This window comes from Rhea americana, unplaced genomic scaffold, assembly GCF_003343005.1.
Source record: "Rhea americana isolate MKP2758 unplaced genomic scaffold, rheAme1 scaffold_171, whole genome shotgun sequence".
NCBI lineage: Eukaryota > Metazoa > Chordata > Aves > Rheiformes > Rheidae > Rhea > Rhea americana.
The window spans coordinates 523,726-547,403 of NW_028185828.1; the positions used below are offsets into that span (position 1 = coordinate 523,726).

Genomic DNA, 23,678 nt, shown 5'->3' on the forward strand with positions numbered 1-23,678 from the left:
TTTATAAATTGTGAATATCAAACAGTTTTATAGAATTCCATGTGGACCCATATAGACTGCTGGCTATGTCCTCAGAAACCACAATGTTCTTTTAACAGCACCTTTAACAAGTTTGAGCCCCGTTCCACTAAACACGTTGTAGATACTTAATGGAATGATTGCCTTGATCCCAGAGTGCCCACAATTCAAATAGACAAGATAGACAAAAGATGAGAAGAGAATTAGAGCCTAGAGGATGGGGGTAACTGACTTGCCTGTAGTCACATAATGTTACTTCTCAGTAGAGCTGGGAAGAGACCTCTCATCTCCTGAATCTCTGCTTAGTGACCTGGTCATATCATGAATTTACACAGAAAACCCAAGGTATTGCACAGATTGAGTAGTTTTGCTGAGCTAAGTGAAATGCTTGCTCAAAGAATTGGAGTTCACAATGAATTGATGTCTTTCAAAGCTGCTGATTCAGGCAGATTAAAAACACTCAAACTTGATTTTTTTCAGTCAGTAGTGATTTCAGCCTGCTCAGTATGTGCTTGTAAGACTTTAATTAAGATGAGAGAATTGTTCTAAATTAGCTCTAAAGATAGAATTTAACCAGAGCAAGCTTTCCTATTGAAAATTTCACCAAAGTATGTTTTGTTTGCGGACCATGAAACCACAAGAAGTTGTTCCACTCTCTTAATTTAATGAGAAGCCCTATGTGATGTAATTACTATGTGAAGAGGGAGTTTTGTTCCTGGCTGCTTCCCCCTCCAACCCTGAATAACTTTAAGGTGCTTTCTCCCTTTGCTGTGTGGGAGCAACTGGGTGCATAGTTAACAGCTTTGATCTAGAGAAATTTTAATCTGAAATGGTGAAGGCCCCAAATCTTGAGACATTTAAACCCCAGGAGTGCCAAACACTGGAGAATTTCCTCTATGGTACAATCTTGCAGTGTCATGCGGTGCCAGTCTCACAGATATTTTATTTAGTTAAACACAACTAGTGGTAATGATTCAGTAGAATACATTTTAGAAAGCTTACTGAGGTCATAGTTTTCAAGCTACCAGCAATTTGAAACATTTCTTCCTTCCCTGTAGGATAACAAGACAACACAGTTCCGTCATGTACAACAAATGACTTACAGCTTGATAGAATGGAGGTCACAGATACTGTCTGGAACCCTTCCCAAAGATGAGCTGGCAGAACTGAAAAGGAAAGTGACTGCCAAAATTGACTACGGCAACAGGTAAATTCCAAACTGTGGTCTGTGGGCAGGAGAGAATCCCAAATCTCAGTAAAGACTTTGAAACTCAGATTTGAGAATGACCATGCAATGGCAACACTGAATCAGGCCTTAAATTTTTCCTTGGAAAAGGGATAATTACAGTTATCAGTCCCCCTCAGAACTTAACTAACCTGGCAGGTGGGCATGTAGCATTTGGTTCTTCATATGTCAGCACTCTCCTTCAATTGGCAGGAAATCTTGCCTGTCTTAATTTTACAGAAATACTGGCACATGACATCCCCTGTGGAGCACAATTTGTGCTGGCTAGCTGGAGCCAGGATTTAGATGCTAGTTAGGAACTGAACTGCTTTATTAGCATGTTAAGTAATACCATTCTACACGCCACCAAAACTCTTCCTTTCATTGGTTTGTGCAGAATAAGAATTGTCTCCATAGCTCATTTATCTGCCTGTCAGACATCATTCAGATCAAATAAGAAAATTGAGAAGAAAGTTTATGGCAAAGAATAATAAGTAGGTATTGTCCGTAAACTTCATCCGTAAACGTCATAGATAGAAGAGTTGCAAAGATAAATGAATGGACCCTAAAAAAAAAAAAAAAAAAAAGCCTTAAGTGAGAACAGAAAAGATACCATCTTAGAATTAAACCACTTGGATAATTTATTTTTCCTTTAAAGGGAAAATACTGGGACAGGAGGAAGGATTTCTGGACAGGAAAACCAATGGTATGATTGTTGCAAGGAAGGGAGTCAGTGCTCCCTGGCTGGCTGGTGCAAGTCCACAGTTTGTTCTCTTTTTTTTTTTTTTTTTTTTTTTTTTTTTGTTTTTGTTTTATGCTCTTTCAGTCATCTTTGATTCCAACAGACCCTGTCACTTCTTTTGTTCTCTGACTTATACACTATCCAGGATTCTAGGGTTGGATCTGGTTGTACGAGATGACAATGGAAATATCCTGGATCCAGATGAAACTAGTATAATCTCTCTTTTCAAGTCCCATGAAACTGCATCTAAAAGGATCAATGAAAGAATCCAGGAAGAGAAGGTACTTCTTGTTGCTTACCTAGTCCTCTTCAAGCTGTGTCCATTGTATTTGTACATCTCTCAACTTTGGCAATAGAGCTAAATTCTGTGTTGTTTTTAATGGGAGTGTTCTCCTTATGCTCTGCAGTCCCTGCAACAGAATTTGGACCTGCGAGGGCAGCCAGTATTCAACACAACGCACACGTATAGCCTGTACATAAACTTCAAGAATTTTGTTTGCAATATTGGAGAAGATGCAGAACTATTAATGAGCCTCTATGATCCTGACCTCTCCAGATTCATCAGGTGTTTTTTTGTAGATGCATAAGAAATGTAATCATCATGGTGGTCTTTCTAAAGAACCTAGTGTAGAGGCTAAAAAGGAAGAACTGACAGAAAAGTTTCAGTTCTGTTGGTTGCAGGCCCTCTAGTGTTTTGGGAAGGGGTTATTTAATTTTTTTATGAAATAGGGAGTCAAGATCTTGAGCTCTTACACTCCCCTTCTTAAAGTAGGGCGTTTCTGTAATAGGTTAGTCAAATCCTAGATTATCTCTTTATGTTCATATGTTTCCCTATTATTGTCACTAGATTTGATGTATTTGATTCATTGCTTCCCTTAAACTTATGTATATGCATGGTGTTTGCTGTCAGGTCAGTGCAAGCTCACATGTTTGAGGGCTGAGTATCTTGCACCATTAGGTGAAGAAGTTAAGAACTTTGTCAAGGAGGCACAACGGTGTCATGCCAGGGAGACTGTATGTCTCCCTCTTCGAAGTTACCAGGTATGGCATGTGTTGCCAGGGATATTTGGCAGGGAAGTAACTGTGAGTACCTGTTCCCATCGTGCCTGCCTGCCGGCTTCTGTGAAATGAGTCTCTTTGAAATCACTCTGGGATGGAGGATTTTGGCAGAAATTTTCAAATATTTCTGCAAGATGAGAATGCTTTTGAGCTGTTACACAGGAAAGGGGAATATCAGGTGTTGATTTTTTGTTTCCTTGTAGTGAAAATTACCTGGTTCGTTGGGGCAGTAATGGGATGCCTAAAGAAATTGAGAAACTTAATAATCTTCAAGCAGTCTTTACTGTAAGTTATGTTTGCATCCTTAAAATTCTTCCCTATGCTGCAAATGGTTGAGTATACGGTGTGGGTTTTTTTTTTTTTTTTTTGGTGTGTGGTTGTTAACTCCCCACCCCGCGCTGCCCCGGGTAGAGAGGAGCTGTATGTGGGGTTTGGGATGTTTTTTGGTGGATGGTTAAGATCTTAGAGGCAGCCTCAGAAGAATACTTCTAGAAAGGTGGCATTTTTTTTATTATTTTGATTTTTTTTTTATGACAGCCCAATGCTGTAGTGAAGGGGTATTATTTTGAAATGGTACTGTCAATAGGTGTTGCTTGCCCATACATTTCTGAAAAATCCTGTTAGGCACTTCTCTTTTTGGAATATAACTGTACTGAAAAATCTAGATCTGAGATGATGAGTGTGGTTGTTCTTGTTTTGTTTTTGTTTTGGTTTTGTTTTTAATTCATTGCTTTGCTGATCCTCTTCGGTGTTGGAGTTTGTCAATTGCAACAAGATGGTAATGGAAGAATAACGTATGAACAGAGTAATTTCTGACAAGTAGCAGATGACACAAACTAATTGCATGATAATCAGGATATAATGTTCTGACAATTAACACCATTTAGTCTCCTTTCAGTACTGTTACTGGGATGTGTTCTCAAAGAGAATGGGACATTTAGAAATTACTGTGTGGAAATTACTAGCATCTTTGCAATAGGTTTTTCCTGGGGTAAAAAGAGAACCCCCCCCCCCTTTTTTTAAAAAAACAGACTTCCCTTCATACATGTATACCACCTAACAGAGAAGTCTTTTAGTGTCTCTGTTGGTTTCTCCCCCATTCATGAAATGGATTTAGCTTTCTTTATTTTAAATGATTTCTAGGATTTAAGCAGCTCTGATTTGATCAAGCCGAAGATCAGCTTGGTGTGTCAGATCGTGAGAGTAGGGCATATGGAGCTAAAAGATGGGAAAAAACATACCTGCGGACTCCGGAGACCATTTGGAGTAGCAGGTATGAGAATGAGAAATGCTCAGCTGCTAACTTAATTCATTGGAGTAAAGAGCATGAYGGTCCAGTGGTTGGGACAGTAGGCTATGAATCAGGAAACATAGCAATAGCCTATCAGCCTCTTGGTGTTGGCATCTTTGTCTCCAGAATGGAAATGCTGCTCCTGAGCTGCATATAGTATGAAAAGTATAGAAAGTTCTCACTTCTTTGAGAACTTTCTTATGACAGCTGTATATGAAGATGAAATACTGTCACTACTCACTATTTGTTTTGTCAGCACCTAAAAAGATAATGCACTCCCATCGCTGCAGTAGACTTTCAGGTCTTTAATAAAGAGGGATTTGGTCCTCGTGACTAATGGAATAATGATGACGTTTTCAAAGGAGCCTTAAGAGAATAAGACATCCAGTTCCTGTTCAGTTCTTGTGATCTCCTTCACTTGAAATTGTATAGGGAAAACTGCTTCAAAAAACAGAGCCTTTGAAACCTAAATGTAATTTCTTTTCATAGAAATGTTTGTGTCCCACCTGTCTTTTCAGCAGAGAGAATATTCACGTTCTCTACCATATGCTGATTTATGCATCCATGAAAGGGTTCTGTTTAAAAAGTTAGGATGATAAGAGTGGCTCTCTTTATTGCTGTCATGAGTGATTTTAGACCAAAACTAAGCAACTGCCAATTCCCTTTAGGTTGGGGAAAATTGTTTTCCCTTTAGATTCCCTTTAGCAACTTTGCAGAACTGTGTGTTGAACTTGTTGTTGCAGTGATGGACATAACAGATATCATACATGGAAAGGTGGACGATGAGGAAAAGCAACATTTTATTCCATTTCAGCAGTAAGTACTAGAGTTCAGAGTTGATGACATTTTTGGCTTATTTGTGATAGTTGTCCTTTAGAGAAGGACAAATTTGTATGGGAGCCTGGCTGTGTACCGAGAAGGTCTCTACAAGTGGGTTAGCTAATGGCAGTTGTCAGGTCTTTGAACAAGAAGGTTTTCTCAGTCTTCTGAAGCCTCGCATTCACCAGAAGATCTTTTATATTATTAGCAAGATTTCATTCTTGATTTAAATAGCACAAGAAGAGCACAACCCAAAGTGATGGGAGATGTGACCTTAAAAACAATTATAGGTGTTACAGGCAAGATTTTTCAGAAACACTTGAGTGCACACAGGGCACAGCTCCTCATTGTTGCTATTTTAGGTGCTACGGCACCCTCTGTATTGTTGGCCTATTCCTTTCCATATTATTTTGAAAGGGTGAGTCAGAGAGGAGAGGGATTCTTCTCTGGGAAAGGGCTTTCTTCCTCTTTCTAGGAAAGAAATTCAAACCCAACTACGTTATGCATTTCTATAATGAGAGTTAGACTCRTGTTCTCCCTGCTTTCTGATTATACTGCTCACTTTTCAGCATGTTGTAGTGTAGAAACACTAAGCTGCTTTGAGTAGACTCAAATCAAGATAAACTAGTCTTGAATATAGCAATCTGTTTGGTGAAGCTTTTTGTCATTCCAAGGTATTTTCAGGGGAGGCTGCTTTTTTTTTCCCTGCCTTTCAGGGCCTGAAAGGCTGCAAAGAAGGATGTTTTTCCTTTGCAGAATGGTATTAGTCTGGTACCTTTTTTGGTTTTCTTTTAAATTTTTCTCTAATAAATGAGGCTGAGTTTGGATCCAAATCTGGACGCAAGGTGATAGGGAGCCTGTGGAGATGCTGTGTTATATATTTACTTTAGTTCATTAAGAATGATGTGGGAACAGAAGTGAAGTCTGGTTCTAGATTCAAAATTCACTAGACATGTTTTTGATGAAGGTTTCCTTTGGGATAGGTTCAGCCCTCCTGTGATTTCACATCAGTCAACAGTTATGTTAACTGAAGACCAGTTCATCTACTCAGCTTCCCAGAGACAGCTCTGGGGCACACCTGAAGCCAAGAAGTGGGAGTGCAAGGCCYTATGTGCTGAGCTTTTCCTGCAAGTTACCACTATGAGACCTGTTCTCACAGGTCCCTAAGGCAGTCTGTGGATGAAAAGCAAAAAAGGTTGTGGAGCAGGCTATGCTGATAGTTGTTGCAATTTCAGTGTAATAGGAATGTAGCCAGGGATTCTTTGGGTTGGCCTATACTACTTACTTTAACCTGAGCAGGCACTTATATAGGTCATACTTCAAGAGTTTAGAAGCATTTCTATTGGGTTTGTACAGGCGAGGGAAAAAACAATTCTTGTGGAATCTTTTTTTAAAATTTTGTTGGAAAACAAAAAGAAAACAAAGTCTGCAGTTGGCTCGCCCTTGTCTTGCAGGGCACATGCTTGGTGTTTGTCTGCCTCTCAGCCTCTGTTGTTGTTCTCAGGATTGCCATGGAAACATACATCAGGCAACGACAGCTAATCATGTCTCCTCTGATAACTTCTCATGTGATCGGAGAAAATGAGCCCCTCACTTCTGTCTTCAACAAAGTCATCGCTGCAAAGGAAGTGAATCATAAAGGGCAAGGTACACCAGTCAGGCGAGAAGCTAATATAAAAACCTTATATAGGGGAATGTTCCTCTTCCTTACAAAGGAAAGTAAATGGCTCGTGAAGGTCCAGAGATCAAAGCTTACTGGAGTCCGCTACTTTCTGTGAGACAAACCTATGCTCTTTGTGATGACTGTGATCACAAAGCACATTAGGAGCTAAAACAATAAAAACAGGAGCTGCTCTTGCTTGGGTAAAAAGAACTGCCTTTCTAATTGAGGACTGATAGATTCATATCCTTTGGATTGGAATGAAATATGTCTYGTGACAGTCAGTGAGTATTTATTTAGACAATGGAAGACTCTTTCTCTGTTACACTCCTCATGAGTTAATTTGCTACTAATGTAATATTTTAAAGATACACCTATTCATATGGATGTGCACTATTTTTAAGTGAATACAGCTGATGGCATCTTCTAAATGGCTTTGGGTTTGAAATACTTTGTTTTGGATTCTTCTGCTCTTGCTTGTGTATCAGGCCTTTACTCAAATACGCTAGTACAGTCATCTCAGAAGGGTTTTGTTTGACTTCAGAGGATCTACTTATGCAGTAAAGGCCTATTCAGCACAAGAGAAAATTGGAAAACTGTGCTAACTGAAAACCAGTTTGAGATGTTGTAGCTTAGGGATCACACAATTAAACAGTTTTCTGTCTTTGAGCATAGGTTTGAATTTCATGTGTTCACATGTTTTTATTTGTGTCCCCCCCCTTCCCTTGAGTAAGGAAGTGTTACGTGTTTTTTTTTGTTTTTGTTTTTTTTTTTTTCCCTTAGGCCTTTGGATTTCCCTGAAGCTGCTTCCTGGTGATTTAGTACAAATTCAAAAGGATTTTTCCCACCTTGTAGACAGATCAACAGCTGTGGCTCGCAAAATGGGATTCCCCGAGATCATCCTTCCTGGTACAGCCCATATGCCTACCCACATGTTTCTGTGACTTAGAGGCGGGTGAAATTCTGGAATTCCTGCTGTGAATGAATTTATTCTAAAGCTATCTGGAAAAAAAAATTTTTCATTCTTTTTGAAGTTTCCAGCTGATCTTTTTGTTTTTTTGTCAAATATGTGAAAACTGAAAAACTTCCTTTCTTTGAGAAATATTAAATTATAGCGAGTAGATTCTTTGGAAAAAAATTGTGTTTAGTCAAAAAAACATTTTTTATCACATACAGTTTTAACCTGTTTTATTTAATCCGTTCAAAGTGAATTTAGGTCTATAGAGCTGATTGCATTAAAAAAAAAAAAGTTACCTAAAGACAGAGAGATTTTTGGTGAGACATACAAAAACTTCAAAAATGTATAACTTGTATACATTTGCTTTTAAAATGTATTACTTTATGCATGTACTTGTACAGCTGTATTTATAGCTGTCTGTACAAGGAAAATAACTCATTAAGGACTGAATTTTAGGTGATGTTCGAAATGATATCTACGTCACCTTGGTACAAGGGGAGTTTGACAAAGGGAAGAAGAAGACTCCCAAGAATGTAGAAGTCACCATGTCTGTGCATGATGAAGATGGTAATCTGCAAGAGGTATGATGGACTTTGTAGGAGATTCAGGGCTGCTGAGTTTGGTGTATGGTAGCTCTGGTACATAGAATCTTATTCATTCTTCAGCTATATGCAAGAGCTGTGTGATAATGAACAAGAGATTATAGGAGATCACAGTGACCAAATCTGAGGACTCTTTGTTTGTTTGTTTGTTTGTTCATTTTCATTAATAACAAATTTGAGGAAATCTTTAAAGACGTGGTAAAATTTTCAGTGACACACATTGAGTTCCCTTGACTGTGAAACACAGACTTTGAGTAACCCTGTCATGTACATTCTTTGAAAACTTCCATCCTTAGATGTTTTTTTTCTTTCCTCCTAGAATTTATCTTTATCTTTTTCCCTCCCTTGTCCTTTTGTCCAAAGAAAGCTATCCATCCTGGTGCTGGTGATGAAGGTGTCTCCGAATATAAATCTGTTGTTTATTATCAAGTCAAGCAGCCTTGTTGGTATGAAACAGTAAAGGTAAGAGAGTGCATTTTAGYTTTGCTTCCTTTGTGTAGAAAATGAGACTAATTTAAAATCAATAGATTAATGAATAATAGAATGTCTTGTAAATGGACTGGAGGTATAGAATGCTGTTACAGCATTTTCTCTTTGTGTTATCGTGTGCAGGTGTCCATTGCAATAGAGGAAGTCAGTCGTTGCCATTTAAGATTCACTTTCCGTCATCGGTCATCACAGGAATGTGAGTATCAGAAACAAAGACCTGCAGAATACTGTACGCTGCTTAGTCTCGAGTTTTTGTGGAGTGTTTTTGAGAATCCGACAAAGATGGAGTCCTTGCATATCTACTCATTTCTAGTGTTGTGGATTTTCCTACCAGGAATAAAAATAAAACAGAAGCCTGTCTTGTGGTATTTTCAGCCTGAAACAGGAAACTAAAATGCTGTTTGCAAATAAGGAGAAATAATTCAAGCTTCTAACAGCTAAAAAAAAAAAAAAAAAAAAAAAAAAGCTTTTGGTGTTGGTTTGATTCTAAAACTGAAACTATAGAGAAAGCAAGGTCTTATCCCCCTTGAAAGACAATTGCCCATGCTTATTGCTGGTTTAGCTTCTCAGTGTATGATATTGTTCTAATTCTTTTCAGTCCTTCACAAATTCAGTGTAAGGATATAAGCTGGTTGAGGCCTAATGGTCTTCCTGTAGGGAGGATTTCCAGTTCAGTTAATGACAGGCTAACAACAAACTTAGAGTCAGAAATTTTGTTAGACTACTTCGGAGCCTGGTTATATAAGCTGAATAATATGAGACTGATCCCTTAAAAGGCTCTAAGAAAAACATCTCTAAAGGTAACTGGAAGATGCAATGACAGACTTTCAAAGCTAGAGCAAGTAGATACAAGTTAAAAAAGGAAAAAATGCATGTGTTTCCATTCAGACCTCCTCTTTCATTTTACTAAGTGTGATGTGGCTTGTCCATGGGGATTCCAGATTCTACTGTGGTGCAAATATATAAATAATACATTTTGAAAGGTAGATATTTTTTTTAATATCAGAGCATCCTAAATAAGTCAACTATCTCATGATTAAAACTGTTAAATTTGACATCTCTATCTCACAGATTAAATTTGCAAAACCCCATCCAAAATCTCACTATGAAATTATACATATCCTTCTAGCAGGACAGCTAACCAATGAAATTGTATGGAGAAAGAAGCTTCAGAGAGAAAGTTTTTTCTGTGTGGCACCTCCTAAGTGCCTGGAGATGAGAGGGAAAGATAGACAGCTCTTTCAGTACTGTGTCGCAAAGTATGCTGTCTCCTTCACCTAGCTCAGTTGGTTAGAGCGTGGTGCTAATAATGCCAAGGTCACGGGTTTGATCCCTGTATGGGCCACTCGTTTGAGGGTTGGACTAGGTGATCTCCAGAGGTCCCTTCTGACCTTACCAGTTCTGATTCTAATGTGATGCGGATAAAGAAGTTACACGCAGTTAGAGATGCATATGGACAGTATAGACACAAGATCGATCCTAGTAAACGTTTTTCTTTGTTTGCAGCTAGGGATAAGTCTGAGAGGGCTTTTGGCATGAGCTTCGTGAAGCTGATGAATGCAGATGGAACAACACTGCAGGATGGCAGACACAACTTGATTGTTTATAAGGTAGCTTGGGCTTTTGCAGTCTTCATTTCTGTTTAACTAGCCAGTCTCTTGGTTAACCTCTTTTCTAGCAACACAAATCCTATTACACCAGTGCAGAGATTCTTAATAATTCTTTACAGGATTATAGGACAGTAATATTTTTTTTAATAAGTCAGTGACAGCTCTAGGTTCATTGGTTTGCTAACTGTGCGGATGCAAATCTATTACATCCGTACATGTATGCGTATCTGCTTGGAATGTTTTTCATCTAGTATCATTCATCTAGACAGCATGCAAGAAACAGGCCTGGTGAACACCTTCTTTGTAGAATCAGTGTCTGGCCAGAAGAGAGATATAGTGTTTAATCAATGTAACAGGAAAAAATCAATGTCTTGCTGCAGGAACCTACAAAATGACAAAGAACTGATTTCTGTGACTTGAATGAGAGTCAGTTGGCTATATGGGCAGCTTTCATTTGCTAAAGTTAGATGCCCAAACAGACAATGTGAATAAATAACTGTATAAACATGGAAATATATTTGAAGCCTTCTCTGGCTGTCTCTGTGTTGAATGTGTCTGCAGATGAGAACTACAAGAGGTCAGATAAGATATGATCAAAGTGTATGATAACCCTTATCCTTTCTGTGTTCAACCAACAGGGTGATAACAAGAAAATGGAAGATGCTAAATGCTATTTAACTYTTCCTTGTACAAAAATGGAGATGGAGGAGAAGGAGATCCCCTCAGGAAAAAATCTGCACCATCTGGCCACATTCACACCCACAAAAGACAGTACAAAGGACAGTTTCCAGATTGCTACTCTGATCTGCTCCACCAAGCTCACCCAGAATGGTAGGTCTTGCGTTAACACCCTGGCAGTACTGTGATGTATATTTGATGAAGTAAGAGAGCACTTTCTTTACCCCAAACCCTGCCTGGATTGCATGACTTGTGGACATATCTCTAATCTCACTGCTACTTGTGTCAGCCCGATCCAGCATTACTACCATCAGTACTGCAGGACAAGCTACAAAGATGTTTATGCAGCCATTACAGACTGTGTCACAGGCATGTTGTACTAAAACTGCCTGTGTGATAGATACTACCTAACAAGTTTGTCAGCATGGTTAGAAATGGCAACTGTCAGTGACGGTATAAATGTGTTTTTAGATTCCATTAAATTAAAGGCTAATTTTCATCTTACCTCTGCTTGTTAAGAATGTAACACTCAGAACTGATCTCTTCAGCATATTGTTATGCAATAACTTTACTTTGCATACAAATAAAGTGGCCAAATTAAAGGATGCATGTATGCGAGTGAATACATTATATGCTCATAAGTGATGTGAGATTTAAATGAGTTAAAGCATCCAGTTTAGCTCAGGAAGGCTTTTAGTTTAACATAATGTATGACTTAGGGAAGGAGTCACGTGAAAAATTGACACCAGCTGTGGCTCCATCAAGATGTGTCTGTACAACTGTTGGAGATAGGCATGAACTGCTCTACTCTCAGTCTGAGTAGATTTAAAGCCTGCTAGCTCAGGCTAAATGCCATACTGATATATCCATGTGCATGAGGACTGACTGACTTTCATCATCCAGGCTGAAGTGCTAGTCCAGCAAGTTTACATCTTTCTCCTCCATTGCTCCCCACACATACATAGTATTTCTGACTGTGGCATTCCTTGTCAAGGCTGTATATTTCACATGTATGCTTTAATTTGAAGGTACTAAATTAATTTAGTTGCAGACCAGTGTTAATGTACAACTTTCAGTAGCTTGGAGATATGTGTGAAACCTGGTGAACTATTTAGCTAGCCTCAGCTGTAGTCTGTACCTGAACTTGAGGTCCTAAGATAACCCAGAACTGTGATAAACAGTCTGCAACTTAATGTACTTCATACAAGATGTTTAAGTTATAACTTGAAGAAACATCTTCAAGAGACTGCTCTAAAGTAAACATAGAACATTTGTCAGAAAAGTCATATGCTGTAATAAGAGCATGAAAAGCCTAAATGCCTTAGGTTATAAAATCCCACCAAAGTTTTCCATTAATAGCAAAATTAACTTTCTTGCAAAGACAGAGCCATCTCAAGGTAATGTTCTGTGCACGGCAGTGTGACTTTTTCTAAGCTGATTCTAAAAATAACCTCTAGTACTTTGTTGTTCTGCAACCATTAGAGGAAGTCAGCTGTTTTGTTGTGATTTGTTTCTAATTGCTGATGTTCTGTCCTTGCTAGTTGACCTGCTAGGTTTGTTGAACTGGCGTTCTAACTCTCAGAACATAGCCCACAACCTGAAGAAGCTAATGGAGGTTGAAGGAGGAGAAATTGTAAAGGTATGTGTAAAGTTTTGAGTCTTCTTATGCAGACACTTACATATGTGCTTGATGCTAACCTTGATGGACTGTAATTGTGCTGTATGCAAAAGCTCTGTATATAGAATAAGAGGACTRTTGGTCTAGCTGCTGAGCAACGGGAGAAAAAAAAAAGATAACCTTTGACCCAGGATCTCTCATTAGTGGAATTCATCTGCCTAAAAATTAAACGTTTCTAGGATCAGGTAGAGATCCCTCACTTTTACTTGCATTCTTACAAAAAAAATAAAATAATAAAAAAAATAAAAGAGATAAAAGGATATAGCTGCAAAACTCAACTCTCGACTTTCAGTAGTGGCACTGGGCCTCCTTTGGGAATAGGACCTGCTGTGCTAGGAACAGAATGCAGAGAAGGCCCAAAGAGCTTTTGGTCAGAGTAGCTTGGGGATTAGACCTGAAATGTGGGGAATCAGAACTGCAAAGAGCCATATGAGGGAGGTAGGAGATGCTTTGTTAAGACTCCSTGTGGTTACAAGGGTGGATCTTCGGGATTATGCAAGATATGATTTTACCTGTTTAACTGCTGAGCAACTGAAGTAAAGGCTGTGTGTTTGCAAACCAGTGTTTATGTAAAATGCCATGCCTTAGTACATCTTATGTAGTTAAATAGGTCCAGTGCAAGCTGAAACTATACACATACAAAATTAAGTGCAGTCAGTAGCTCTGTTGCGTGGACAGCTGCCTTTGTACTTGCACTTCTGTTCTGCAGCAGGRTGGAGAAGAAAGCTGGGACATTCAGCTAGGTAAGATCCTTCTGCAGCAGAGGTACTYAGCTACAGCTTTCCTTCTGACCTTGCTCCTGTAACTCTGGAGAATAGCATGGCAGTCATGACAAACATGTGAACGAATCCAGGATTAAGATCCCATTTCAAAATGCTCTTTCCTGAACAACTCTAACAGTTCAACTGGGYTAGCCCAAAAGGGCAAACAGGATCCAAAAGAGCAGGCATCTGTGCAGGATTCCAGAAGCGGTAGTCTTTTCCAACCCTTTTGTGATTTTTCTGTCTCTAGTTTTTGCAAGACACCCTTGATGCACTTTTCAACATAATGATGGAAATGTCAGACAATGAAACCTATGACTTCCTTGTGTTTGATGCACTGGTGAGTGACTTTTTTGGTGAATTTAGAGTATCTGTTTTTAGTCCCATTTTCAGTCTGTTCTTGCTGCTTGCTTCCATTGAATAGGTGAATTTCATTCTGAGAAATAGATTATATTTCAAGACTCTTTTAAGGCATTTTCAAGAATTCTCAGGAGCTGGGGTGWAATATGCCATGACAATTTTAATCACCACAAAGAATAATCATTTACATAAATAAGTAATTTGTTCAGATAACTTTTTCATCTGTTCAACTGCTGAGCAGTAAGGTAATTTACAAAAGAGAAAAGCAGTATACCATTCTATGATTCTGTGATTATCTATCTAGAGTGCAAAGTGAAATGATTCGCCCAGGCTCACAGTGGAGCGTTTATGGCTGTGGTGGGAATAGAATCCTCATACCCTAAGCACTACCCCAGTCCTTATGCAATAAGGGTCAGTGCTTCCCTGAATCAGGGAAGGATTGTAATAAATGAGCAAAGGGCTTCATAAAGAGTTTGCTGCTTCTTTAAAGAGGCTGCTTAATGTGTTTGAAAGGCACTATTTTGATGTGCAGTGCAATAAGAAGTTGTACACTTAATGCTATTCAGCAAGTATGTATTTAAGAATYCAGGAAGAAACATGAAGTCAGATGCATCCATCTGACATTGGTGGTGAGGATAAATATAGGGAGACAGAATGTCCTTGCTCTAATACATTTCATTGTAGYAGCAGGATTAAAAGTGTTAAGGGCCTCATGTGAATTCATTTTTGAGTATAAATGATCAGAACTTTTTTCTTTAACCTGCTTTGAAAAACAGAGCCTTCAGCAGCTCTGTGCCCACTTAATCCTGTGCTATGACGGTAGTCACATAATGACTGCAAGTAGTGCCACTTCYTGTATCACCATTGTCACTTCATGGAGCAACTACCTTAATTTGTAAGAGTTCCTGTCGAAATCCTGATGTAACCCACCTACCTTCTGTCAGAGAAATGATGTGGTTGCACGCCACAGTATTTAGTTGCTATTGAAATGTGAACAACATTATCTGTAACATTAATGCTCTTAGGAAAAACTCCCCCACAATGATCCAGCAAAACAATGACCTGATTAGAGACTGAGTTATGCTACAGTTAGTTAAAGATTATGCAGCTCTGTACACCTGATTCTTTTTGATTTTTTTTTTTTTGGCAGGTATTTATTATTTCTTTGATCGGAGACATAAAGTTCCAGCATTTTAACCCTGTACTTGAGACTTACATTTACAAGCACTTCAGTGCAACCCTGGCATATGTGTAAGTATCGGTAACCACAAACCTACAGGCTRTCTTCACAGGCATTATGTCTCACTGAAGCTCTTGGTAAACTGCACTGATAGAGAGGAGGCAGCACAGACTGCATGAGAATGCAGCTGTGTGTTCCACCTTATTCTTAGCTGCTTTCAGGAGAGACAAAAACCCTGTAACTACTTACTGTAAGAAGTTTTTATTGTCAAAATTTTCTATAAGAAAAGGTGATAATATTGTGAAAAATCCAGTATCAGTCTGCATAGTATAGATGCTTTCAAACTCTAGTCTACATTCTTTGTGTGTAAAATCACCTTCATGTTTTGCAGACTGATTTCATATAGAAAACCAAGTTAATACAGTCCATCTGTATACATCTCTCCCATATAACTCTTGAGTACTTTGGTCTAATATTGTTSCCAAAAGATTTGGGAAGGGGGAATTTACAGGTATGTGCAGAAGGTAATGGAAATACCATTATTCAGTTCCAGGGTGGCGGGAAATCTGTTAACCAGGGAACATGTGGGAAGTTGAGTCTAATAYGTACTGCTGCGTGTGGAGGTGTTTTGGCTTGTCAGCCCAACCCTTTTTAAGTACTTTGAACAGAAGAAAGTTTGAAGTAATATAATCTGTATACTCYGCGCTACAGTCCACAGTGCACGTTTGAGCAGAGTCATGGGGAGGAGACTCAGAAACCATACATGGCTGAAACATGCACACAATGTTGTCGTTAATGACAGCAGAGAGAACGGTGTTTGCTCCTACTGTTTGCTTGCAACCAGGCAGGTGGTGGAGGCCACAGAGCTCAGAAAAGTGCTAATATCAGTGTGAGACTTAAACATGCAAATTACATGAGATTACTTTCATGTAATGAAACTCTCTCATATAGACTCTTTTATTTGTTAAACTTTTAGCCCTATTTTATAAGGGAAGGAAAAAGAATCAATGCACAAAATTTGATTAGGTACATGTTCAAATTTTGTCAYGTTAGTCCCTCTGTTGACTTCATGCGCTTAAAAGTGAGGCATTTGAGTGCTACACCTTCTTGTGGCTTACATGTCCAAGCATGCCGAAGATGTTGGTGGAGAAGCCRTGAGTAACGTCCAGATCTCTTGGCTTCCAGCCCCTTGTTCTAGGGGCTGTCAACCCAAAGGTCATTACTGTCATGGTAACAGGAAAATGAGAAGTTAAAACTGCAGCCGGTAGGGAGGGCAAAACCAAAAAAACAATTTCCCTTTCCCCTCTAAAATCTCTTTGGATTTTTACTAATACACATGAATTCCCACCCTGAACATTCAGCCTCTTCTAGTGATGGCTGTCAACCTAAAGATAAATCTGTGGGTAAACACAGTATGCAAAGCTCTGAAGTCCTCTGTTCCCTGCCCTAGCTGTCAATCACTGCTTGTGTGTGGTTTCCTTTCCCTGTAGTCTCCTTCATCCTTCTTATTTCTCTCTGCTATAAATAAACCTCTTTGTCTGATTAATGGGCATTCTGTGTCTTATCTTTGTTGTTACCTTGCCTTGCTTTCCAGCTTGGCTTGATAACGTGACAGCTGTTTAATGCCAAGTGGACCAGAATATTGTGTAGTGTCCTTCATGTGCTCCTAATACCAAAATTTGACAAAGCAAGGAATTAGATACTGGCAGTATGGCAAGTACAGCAAGCAAGAGCAGAATCTGTTATATAGTTAGCTATCACTCGTGCACCATTTTGGATGCTGTGAGTTGTTTAATGAAGAGAAGAGGGATTTGCCTGAATATTAGCTACCAGAGCTCTCACTGCCCTTCTAATACGGGCTGCAGGATCCTGGTCTTGTGTCTGATCTTTGCAGAGACTAAACAGCAAATAATAATAATGTACTTACACAGCTTCTGTCCACAGTTCTCAAAGCACTCAGTAAGTATTGCTTCAAAAGCCCTTTGTGCTCCACATAAACTTTTTCCTTTGTGCATATGAAGATTCTAACATATGGAAGTGTGAATCCACTTTAAGTAGTAATGGGTTTTCCAGCCTCCTAAACCATTCATTTTACAGAAAATGAAAAGCAAATCAAGAGGTTAGAATTTGTAGATGCAGCTAACAACCATGGTGTGGGCTTAGATACCTGGGAATTCATTAACTGGTTTTGAAAAATCTGACACTCCATGAAGCCAAAGGCTTCAAAATGAAATAAGCTGTGAACAGGAATCMCTGTCTATTATCTAAACATCAGATTGTGGTTCATCTCTAGAATAAGGAAACTGGACTTGCTGCAAAACTTAACTGCATCTATATTTGTTCTCCTTTTCTTTCTACTTTCAAAGGAAACTCACCAAAGTACTGAACTGTTACGTGGGAAATGCAGACGATTCCAGCAAGACAGAATTGCTATTTGCTGCTCTGAAAGCATTGAAGTACCTATTCCGATTCATTGTTCAGTCACGAATATTGTACCTGAGGTGAGGCAAAGGTCCTTACTTTCCTTATTTTGCCTCCTTTTGGAAGTTGCTTCCATTCAGCACCACTCTAAAGGATGTGTTTTTCAGCATATCCTTCATTCTCGAGTTATCAAGAAATGTGTCCGACCTTTCGTCTGTAGCTGGAGACAAAAAGATGAGTAAAGGTTGAAATGCCTAATTTGAAGTGGGAGAATCCTTTTAGTTATCTGTGAAATACTATAAGCTGCATAAGAGAGYACTGAAAAGGAACCTATTTCTTCATTAAAAATACAAAAAAAGGAATGACTTCCTTATTGTAAAAAATATGTGCATTTTGAAGGATTTCTCAAGGTATATTACTTAAAGCAATAATTTCAAATATCCTAAGGAAAAATTCTCTATTTAGTGGAATCAGAAAATGATCCACATAGGTGTTGTTTTCTTTGAAGGAAATGCACGTGCAGTGCCTTCTCTCATTTTCCTTAAGCTTTTTGCAGCAGACAAATGCAGTTTAAGACAGTAGCAGTTAGAAAAGTGCAGCTTTTCACAGGATTTCAGCAGGAAATTACTACTATAGTAACTGTAGAATTCCATAAGGCCTTTACACTTGTTTCTTTGCAAAAGGAAATTGTTAAGATACTATTCCAAAGGACAAAATTGTCTCAACTACTGCGACACTATTCCTAGCCTAAATTAATGAGCTCTTTTTGCTTTTTGTAGGTTTTATGGGAAAAGTGAAGATGGAGATGAGTTTAATGATGCAATACGCAAGCTGTTCCTCTCCTTCAATGTCCTAATGGACCGGCCTTTAGAGGAGGCTGTCAAGATTAAGGTATGCATAATTCTCAGGGAGAGGTAATATTTCTTACGAGATCAACTAATCAGCTAGGGATTGGGGAGAGGCACAAACTTTGAGATATGCAAACCTATTGAGATGAGTTGTATCTGAATCCTGCTGAATGTCTGTTCTAATGAACTGTATGTTTTCTGTAACTCTGGCTTAGCTCAAAACCCTGCAGCAATTACTAGGATGAAAGCTAACAGCCAGCCAGGAGGTAATGGTGGAAGACAGTTCAACCAATGACACAAGCTTGAGGGTGGTGGAGATGGAAATGTTAGGCCACTGCTATAATAAGCATAACTCAGGGAATGAAAGTACTGACAAGCCAAGTGGTTCCTAAATGTGTCTTAGATTTTATACTTGCTTGTTTTTCTGATGAGGCCTGGAATATGAGCCTTTTCTCTGGGCTCTGAGAAGGYGCAAAATAGCCATGTGGTGAGGCCTTTAGATTGCTTTGTTTCAGTTCTTTTGGCCAACATACCTTCCTCTCTCTGCAGAAAAGGCTGATTCTAAACTCTGTTTAATTAGCGTTTGGATGACTTAAAGCCCAACTTTGATTCTTGTACAATGAGGATTCCTGCTGGCAGCAAACACTGAGCAATGAAGTAAATAAGAAAACAGTTCTCTGCAGCATCACCCAGAGAGATCTTTAGTTGCTGTTGCACACAGGTGCTTGGATGCTGCACTRGTAAAAGCCAAACTAGTATCTAGATAACTTGTTAGTGAGTACACAGGCAATATACAGAGCTAATTAAATTAACTAGGGCTTTTCATGTCAGACTACAAGGAGTTTCATCCTTGGAATTGCAGGATTTTTGCAAAAACTAAACTTGGCTAGGAATCCTTCCTCCTTCACCTTTTCTACTCTGTGTTGCAGATGTACGGTTGCTGAAAGCTCTTCAGATGGATAAATTTTATCTTAAGCAAGTTCTCTTATCTGTCTGCTTATTTGCTCTTGATGAAACTAGATTTGCCATGGATCATGTGAGCTATGTGTGTTGTTGTTGAGGTTTTACACCCTTTTAGAATGAACCAGCTAGTCTAACTGTTTCCATTAGTGTTTCATGTTCTTGTTTTTTCTTGCAGGGTGCAGCTTTAAAGTATTTACCAAGTATTATAAATGATGTCAAACTAGTATTTGACCCTGTTGAACTCAGGTGACTATATAAAGTTTGTTTGTCCTCCAAATCAAACTCATCTGTTAGGAAGATTTTGGAAGCTTTCTTAAAACGAGCCACTGTGATTATGACACGATGGTGTGCATGCTGCATGAATTTGAGGAAGCTGTTTGCAGGGCTTTAGAGGAAGTCAGTTTAGTTCAATGGAATCTATATGTTTCAACTGTATTTTGTTATGAACTTCGAGATTGTTGTTCAAAAACAAAATTTTGAGAACTGGAAAGCTGTATCATGAAAGACTGTATAAGTTTTCATCAATTTTTAATCATTACTTCTGAGGCAAATCCAAATGTGTGACAAAAGCTGGACTTTTGCCAGGAAAACAAAAGTTGTAATTGTTCAGGAAACTTGCAACACTGGATTTCTCCTCTTCACTGTTTATAGCTTTGCCTAGAACCTCAGTTCCATGTCTCCTTGTTCTGACACAAATAATTTGCTAGTAAGCAGCAGACAGACAGCAAATGTACGTGGAATTTAATTTAATGGAATTCCAGGATTAAAATGAGCCATCACTCTTGATGAGAAGGGCATCTGGAAGGATGTGCTCTTGATATCATATGTAGCAGTGTTTCAAGTTTCAGCGGTGCTATGTTGAGTATTTGCAGATTTGTGCTTGCCCTTTGTATGAAAATTTTAAGTATTTTATGCTAGCTATGAAGGGCAGCTAGATAGTATTCCCAATTTATAAGCTTGTGTGATATACCTAGTGTTACTTGTGATGCAAACTTCATTTTGAGGGGTGTAGGGCTGCAGTTTATGCATACTGTTTGGTTTTAGTGCAAAAAGTTTGATGGCAGTGAAATGTAAAGCCTTATAGTAATTTGCCTGTGGTCACTTGAAGGTGACATGTGAACAAAGTGACAAAAATGCTTGACTTGCCCAGGTGCAGGAGAGTGTCAGTGTAGATGGAATAAAACTGTGTGAAAATACTGACCATCTGCTTGCTTTGGGGTTTGCACGCTAGTGTCCTCTTCAGCAAGTTTATCCAAAGTATTCCTGACAACCAGTTAGTTCGGCAGAAGCTAAACTGCATGACCAAGATAGTGGAGAGTGATCTGTTTAAACAGTCAGGTAAGTAACAAATTGCACTCTTTGGGTTTTGCCTGGAGCCATGTGCCTTTACAAACAAATGTCTTTAAGTTTACGTGTTGTTTAAGTCATCTTTAAATCCATATTTGCAATTCTTCCTTGCCATGATGATTACAAAATGATTCCAAAACTAAAAGAACCATGGAGTCTGTTGTTGTTCTCTGTTTATACAGTGTCTAATACAGTAGGATCCTGATCCAATATATGTATTTAGAAAGAGACAGGAGGAGAGACAGAGGTATTTGATGCAATACATATAAYTACAGATTATTTGTGTCTCTTCTAGTCTGTCAATGATAACTCAGGTGGATTTAGCCATATATTTTGGTGTCCAAGATAAAGTTGAGTAGAAAGTTATTGTATAGGGCCTATATATACTGAATACTGAAGAACACTAATACCAACAAGATGTGTTGCTCTGTTTCATTTTTTTTTTCAGAATGCAGAGATGCTCTTCTTCCTCTACTAATAGACCAGCTAAGTGGCCAGTTGGATGACAATTCAAACAAGCCTGACCATGAGGCCTGCTCACAGCTACTTAGCAATATTCTTGAAGTCATAGATCGGAAAGATGTGGTGAGTGTGAACTGTGAGAGATGGAAATTGAGAATAGTTCTTCTTTTGAGAAGTTACAGCAAAGAACTGTTCTCAGCTTATGCTTTATAATGAAGTTCAGATGTTYACAGAAATTGTGTTGTGTTGCCGTATACTTCTTTGAATCTCATTACAGATAAAGCAGCTGTGCCTAAAGGGGGGCTGTGCAAAGGTTGAATCAGTGGCTACCACTGCAGTACAAGAAGCAATTGCAGTCTTTTTTTTTAATGGAACAAAATATTACTCCCAATTGCTTTGGTGACTAGTAGAATTACTTGGAGCAAGCCACCTAAATATTTGGTTTGTTTTTCTCTGTTACGGAATAGAAATAGTCCTCATTATTAAGTTAGAATGCACAGTAACTCATGGTATTGGACATGAAAATTGATTCTAAGCTTCTTTGAAAAGAACAGTTTGAACTTAATGAYTGTTCAGGACAAACAACTGCCAAATCAGGGTGTCACGTTCACTTCAGCTCTGCAGAGTGAACTAATGAAGTCAGTATAGATCAGTTATAAAGAGCTCTTCACCAAGTTATAAGAGCTCTGCAGTATTTGAATCAATTGCTAATATGTAGAAATCCCCCTTTTCTGTATCCTCTGGCAGCARCTAACCACTGTCAAGACCATCCTCCAATGCAAGGAGCTCTGTGTAGAACAGTTCATATTAAGAATTGTCTCAGATTGTTCTTACTGAATATCTCTAGGGGCCCACTGCTGTCCACATCCAGCTGATCATGGAGCGCTTGCTAAGGAGAATAAACCGCACAGTGATTGGAATGAGCAGACAGTCTCCACACATTGTGAGAGCCTTTTATTTACTTCAGATACTAGCTTTTTAATTTCTTCCTATTATACTTTGTTATGGTACAGTTTATTCTCTGGGGAATTTCAGTGTGTGGCAGTACCTTATAAAATAATCTTTCTGCTTCCTGTAGTGTTTCTCTACCACTAAGCATGGCTTTTGGTGGTTTTCTGGGAACAAGTATTAGGATACAAATTGTCCTACCCTAGCAGCAATTTGAACTAAGCCATAGCTGACTGTGATTTCAAATTAGCTTTGGCCTCTGTGCATAGAGAATTTGGTTTCATCTCAGCCTCTAATGTACGAGCATTCCTTGCCAAGAAGATGCGTGTATTCTGTTTTTGCTAAAATAGGATTAAATGCTGAAGAATGAGACATTTCTTAAGTTGCATTTCTGACTGTTGTGTGGCACTGTGGTTAGAGGGTGTAAGAAAATCGATGTATTCTAATCCACACTGTGCTTAGTGTTCAGAAAGATAGAAAAATAATACTTTAGCAATATTTTATTTGTTTATTTTTAATGACACAAGTCAAGACAACACTATACCAGTATGTAATCCACATATATAAGTATATTCCATTGCTTGAAGGGTGTATTTTTCTTGCAAGCTGTGATTCTTGTGGAAAAACAAAGCTATTCCCAGACTTCATACTTGAAATTCAGCAAGCCTTTACTGGTTTGGACTATAGGAGAAAACAGTCACACRAAGTGATGTCAGGACATAGATCATCAGGACTTTGGTTTCTTGTATATGCTGAGGCAGAACCCTGAAAGCACATGCCACACTTTGAGCTTATGATGCTTAACACAAAAATAATCAAATGTTTTGTTTTATTTCTATTGTAGGGTATTTTTGTGGCCTGCATGACAGCTATCCTGAGGCAGATGGACGATTTCCATTATAGCCATTACATCAATACTTTCAAAACCAGGCAAGACATTATTGTAAGTCAGCCTTGCTGTGGGGATTAGCTCAGTCCATAAAGAATTGCTCTCTGCTTCTAAAAGGTCATTTCAAGTTACTGTATTCAGTTTTGAGTGATTATACCACATTYGTCAGCAGTGAGTTCTGGGCAACTAATGCCACAGTCATTAGGGATATATTCACATCACCCCTGCTGGGTGCACAGGCTGGCTGTTGCTGACTCTATAGAGCCCGAGATTAGCATTTGTAACATTGAGTAAAAACCATGTTTAGTGTCTCTTTAAGTCAGTGCAAGCAAAAGGTCAGGAACCAGAAGAGTGTATGAAGACAAAAGGGAAGAGTTCATTTTTCCATTTTTTCTTTATCTTTGTGATCCTATTTTTTTTAATCTGCTTCTTTTTGTTTTCTTTTTTTGTTTTTTTTCCCCCCTCTAGAATTTAAGTAAGGGATTGAAAAGCTTTTTAAAAATACATTTAAACTAAAGAAAGATGGCAAATTTGAAAACATATCTGTATTAATTTCTAAAAACAGGGAGGTACTCTTTTAATAAAGTCTCATGGAATAATARCCAAAAAACGAAATACTGAATTTTCATTCAAACCAAAGAGCCGAATGTCCTGCTTCGATTGGCAGCAA

The 23,678-nt window shown here is 38.6% G+C and overlaps 1 protein-coding gene across 1 annotated transcript in view; it reads left to right on the forward strand.

Moving 5' to 3' along the window:
* Window positions 1-23,678, forward strand: part of DOCK5 (dedicator of cytokinesis 5) — an 82,761-nt gene that overhangs the window by 27,772 nt on the left and 31,311 nt on the right. Inside the window, exons 6-28 of the mRNA XM_085301027.1 lie at window positions 1,077-1,225; window positions 2,131-2,266; window positions 2,393-2,550; window positions 3,248-3,329; window positions 4,188-4,317; window positions 5,079-5,151; window positions 6,659-6,801; window positions 7,598-7,723; window positions 8,229-8,353; window positions 8,738-8,836; window positions 8,987-9,059; window positions 10,370-10,473; window positions 11,112-11,304; window positions 12,693-12,790; window positions 13,841-13,930; window positions 15,101-15,201; window positions 17,497-17,631; window positions 18,331-18,442; window positions 19,538-19,608; window positions 20,594-20,700; window positions 21,158-21,294; window positions 22,019-22,114; window positions 22,964-23,062. Of these exons, the coding sequence (XP_085157153.1) occupies window positions 1,077-1,225; window positions 2,131-2,266; window positions 2,393-2,550; window positions 3,248-3,329; window positions 4,188-4,317; window positions 5,079-5,151; window positions 6,659-6,801; window positions 7,598-7,723; window positions 8,229-8,353; window positions 8,738-8,836; window positions 8,987-9,059; window positions 10,370-10,473; window positions 11,112-11,304; window positions 12,693-12,790; window positions 13,841-13,930; window positions 15,101-15,201; window positions 17,497-17,631; window positions 18,331-18,442; window positions 19,538-19,608; window positions 20,594-20,700; window positions 21,158-21,294; window positions 22,019-22,114; window positions 22,964-23,062 (2,637 nt within the window). The remainder of the gene's footprint in view (window positions 1-1,076; window positions 1,226-2,130; window positions 2,267-2,392; window positions 2,551-3,247; window positions 3,330-4,187; window positions 4,318-5,078; window positions 5,152-6,658; window positions 6,802-7,597; window positions 7,724-8,228; window positions 8,354-8,737; window positions 8,837-8,986; window positions 9,060-10,369; window positions 10,474-11,111; window positions 11,305-12,692; window positions 12,791-13,840; window positions 13,931-15,100; window positions 15,202-17,496; window positions 17,632-18,330; window positions 18,443-19,537; window positions 19,609-20,593; window positions 20,701-21,157; window positions 21,295-22,018; window positions 22,115-22,963; window positions 23,063-23,678) is intronic.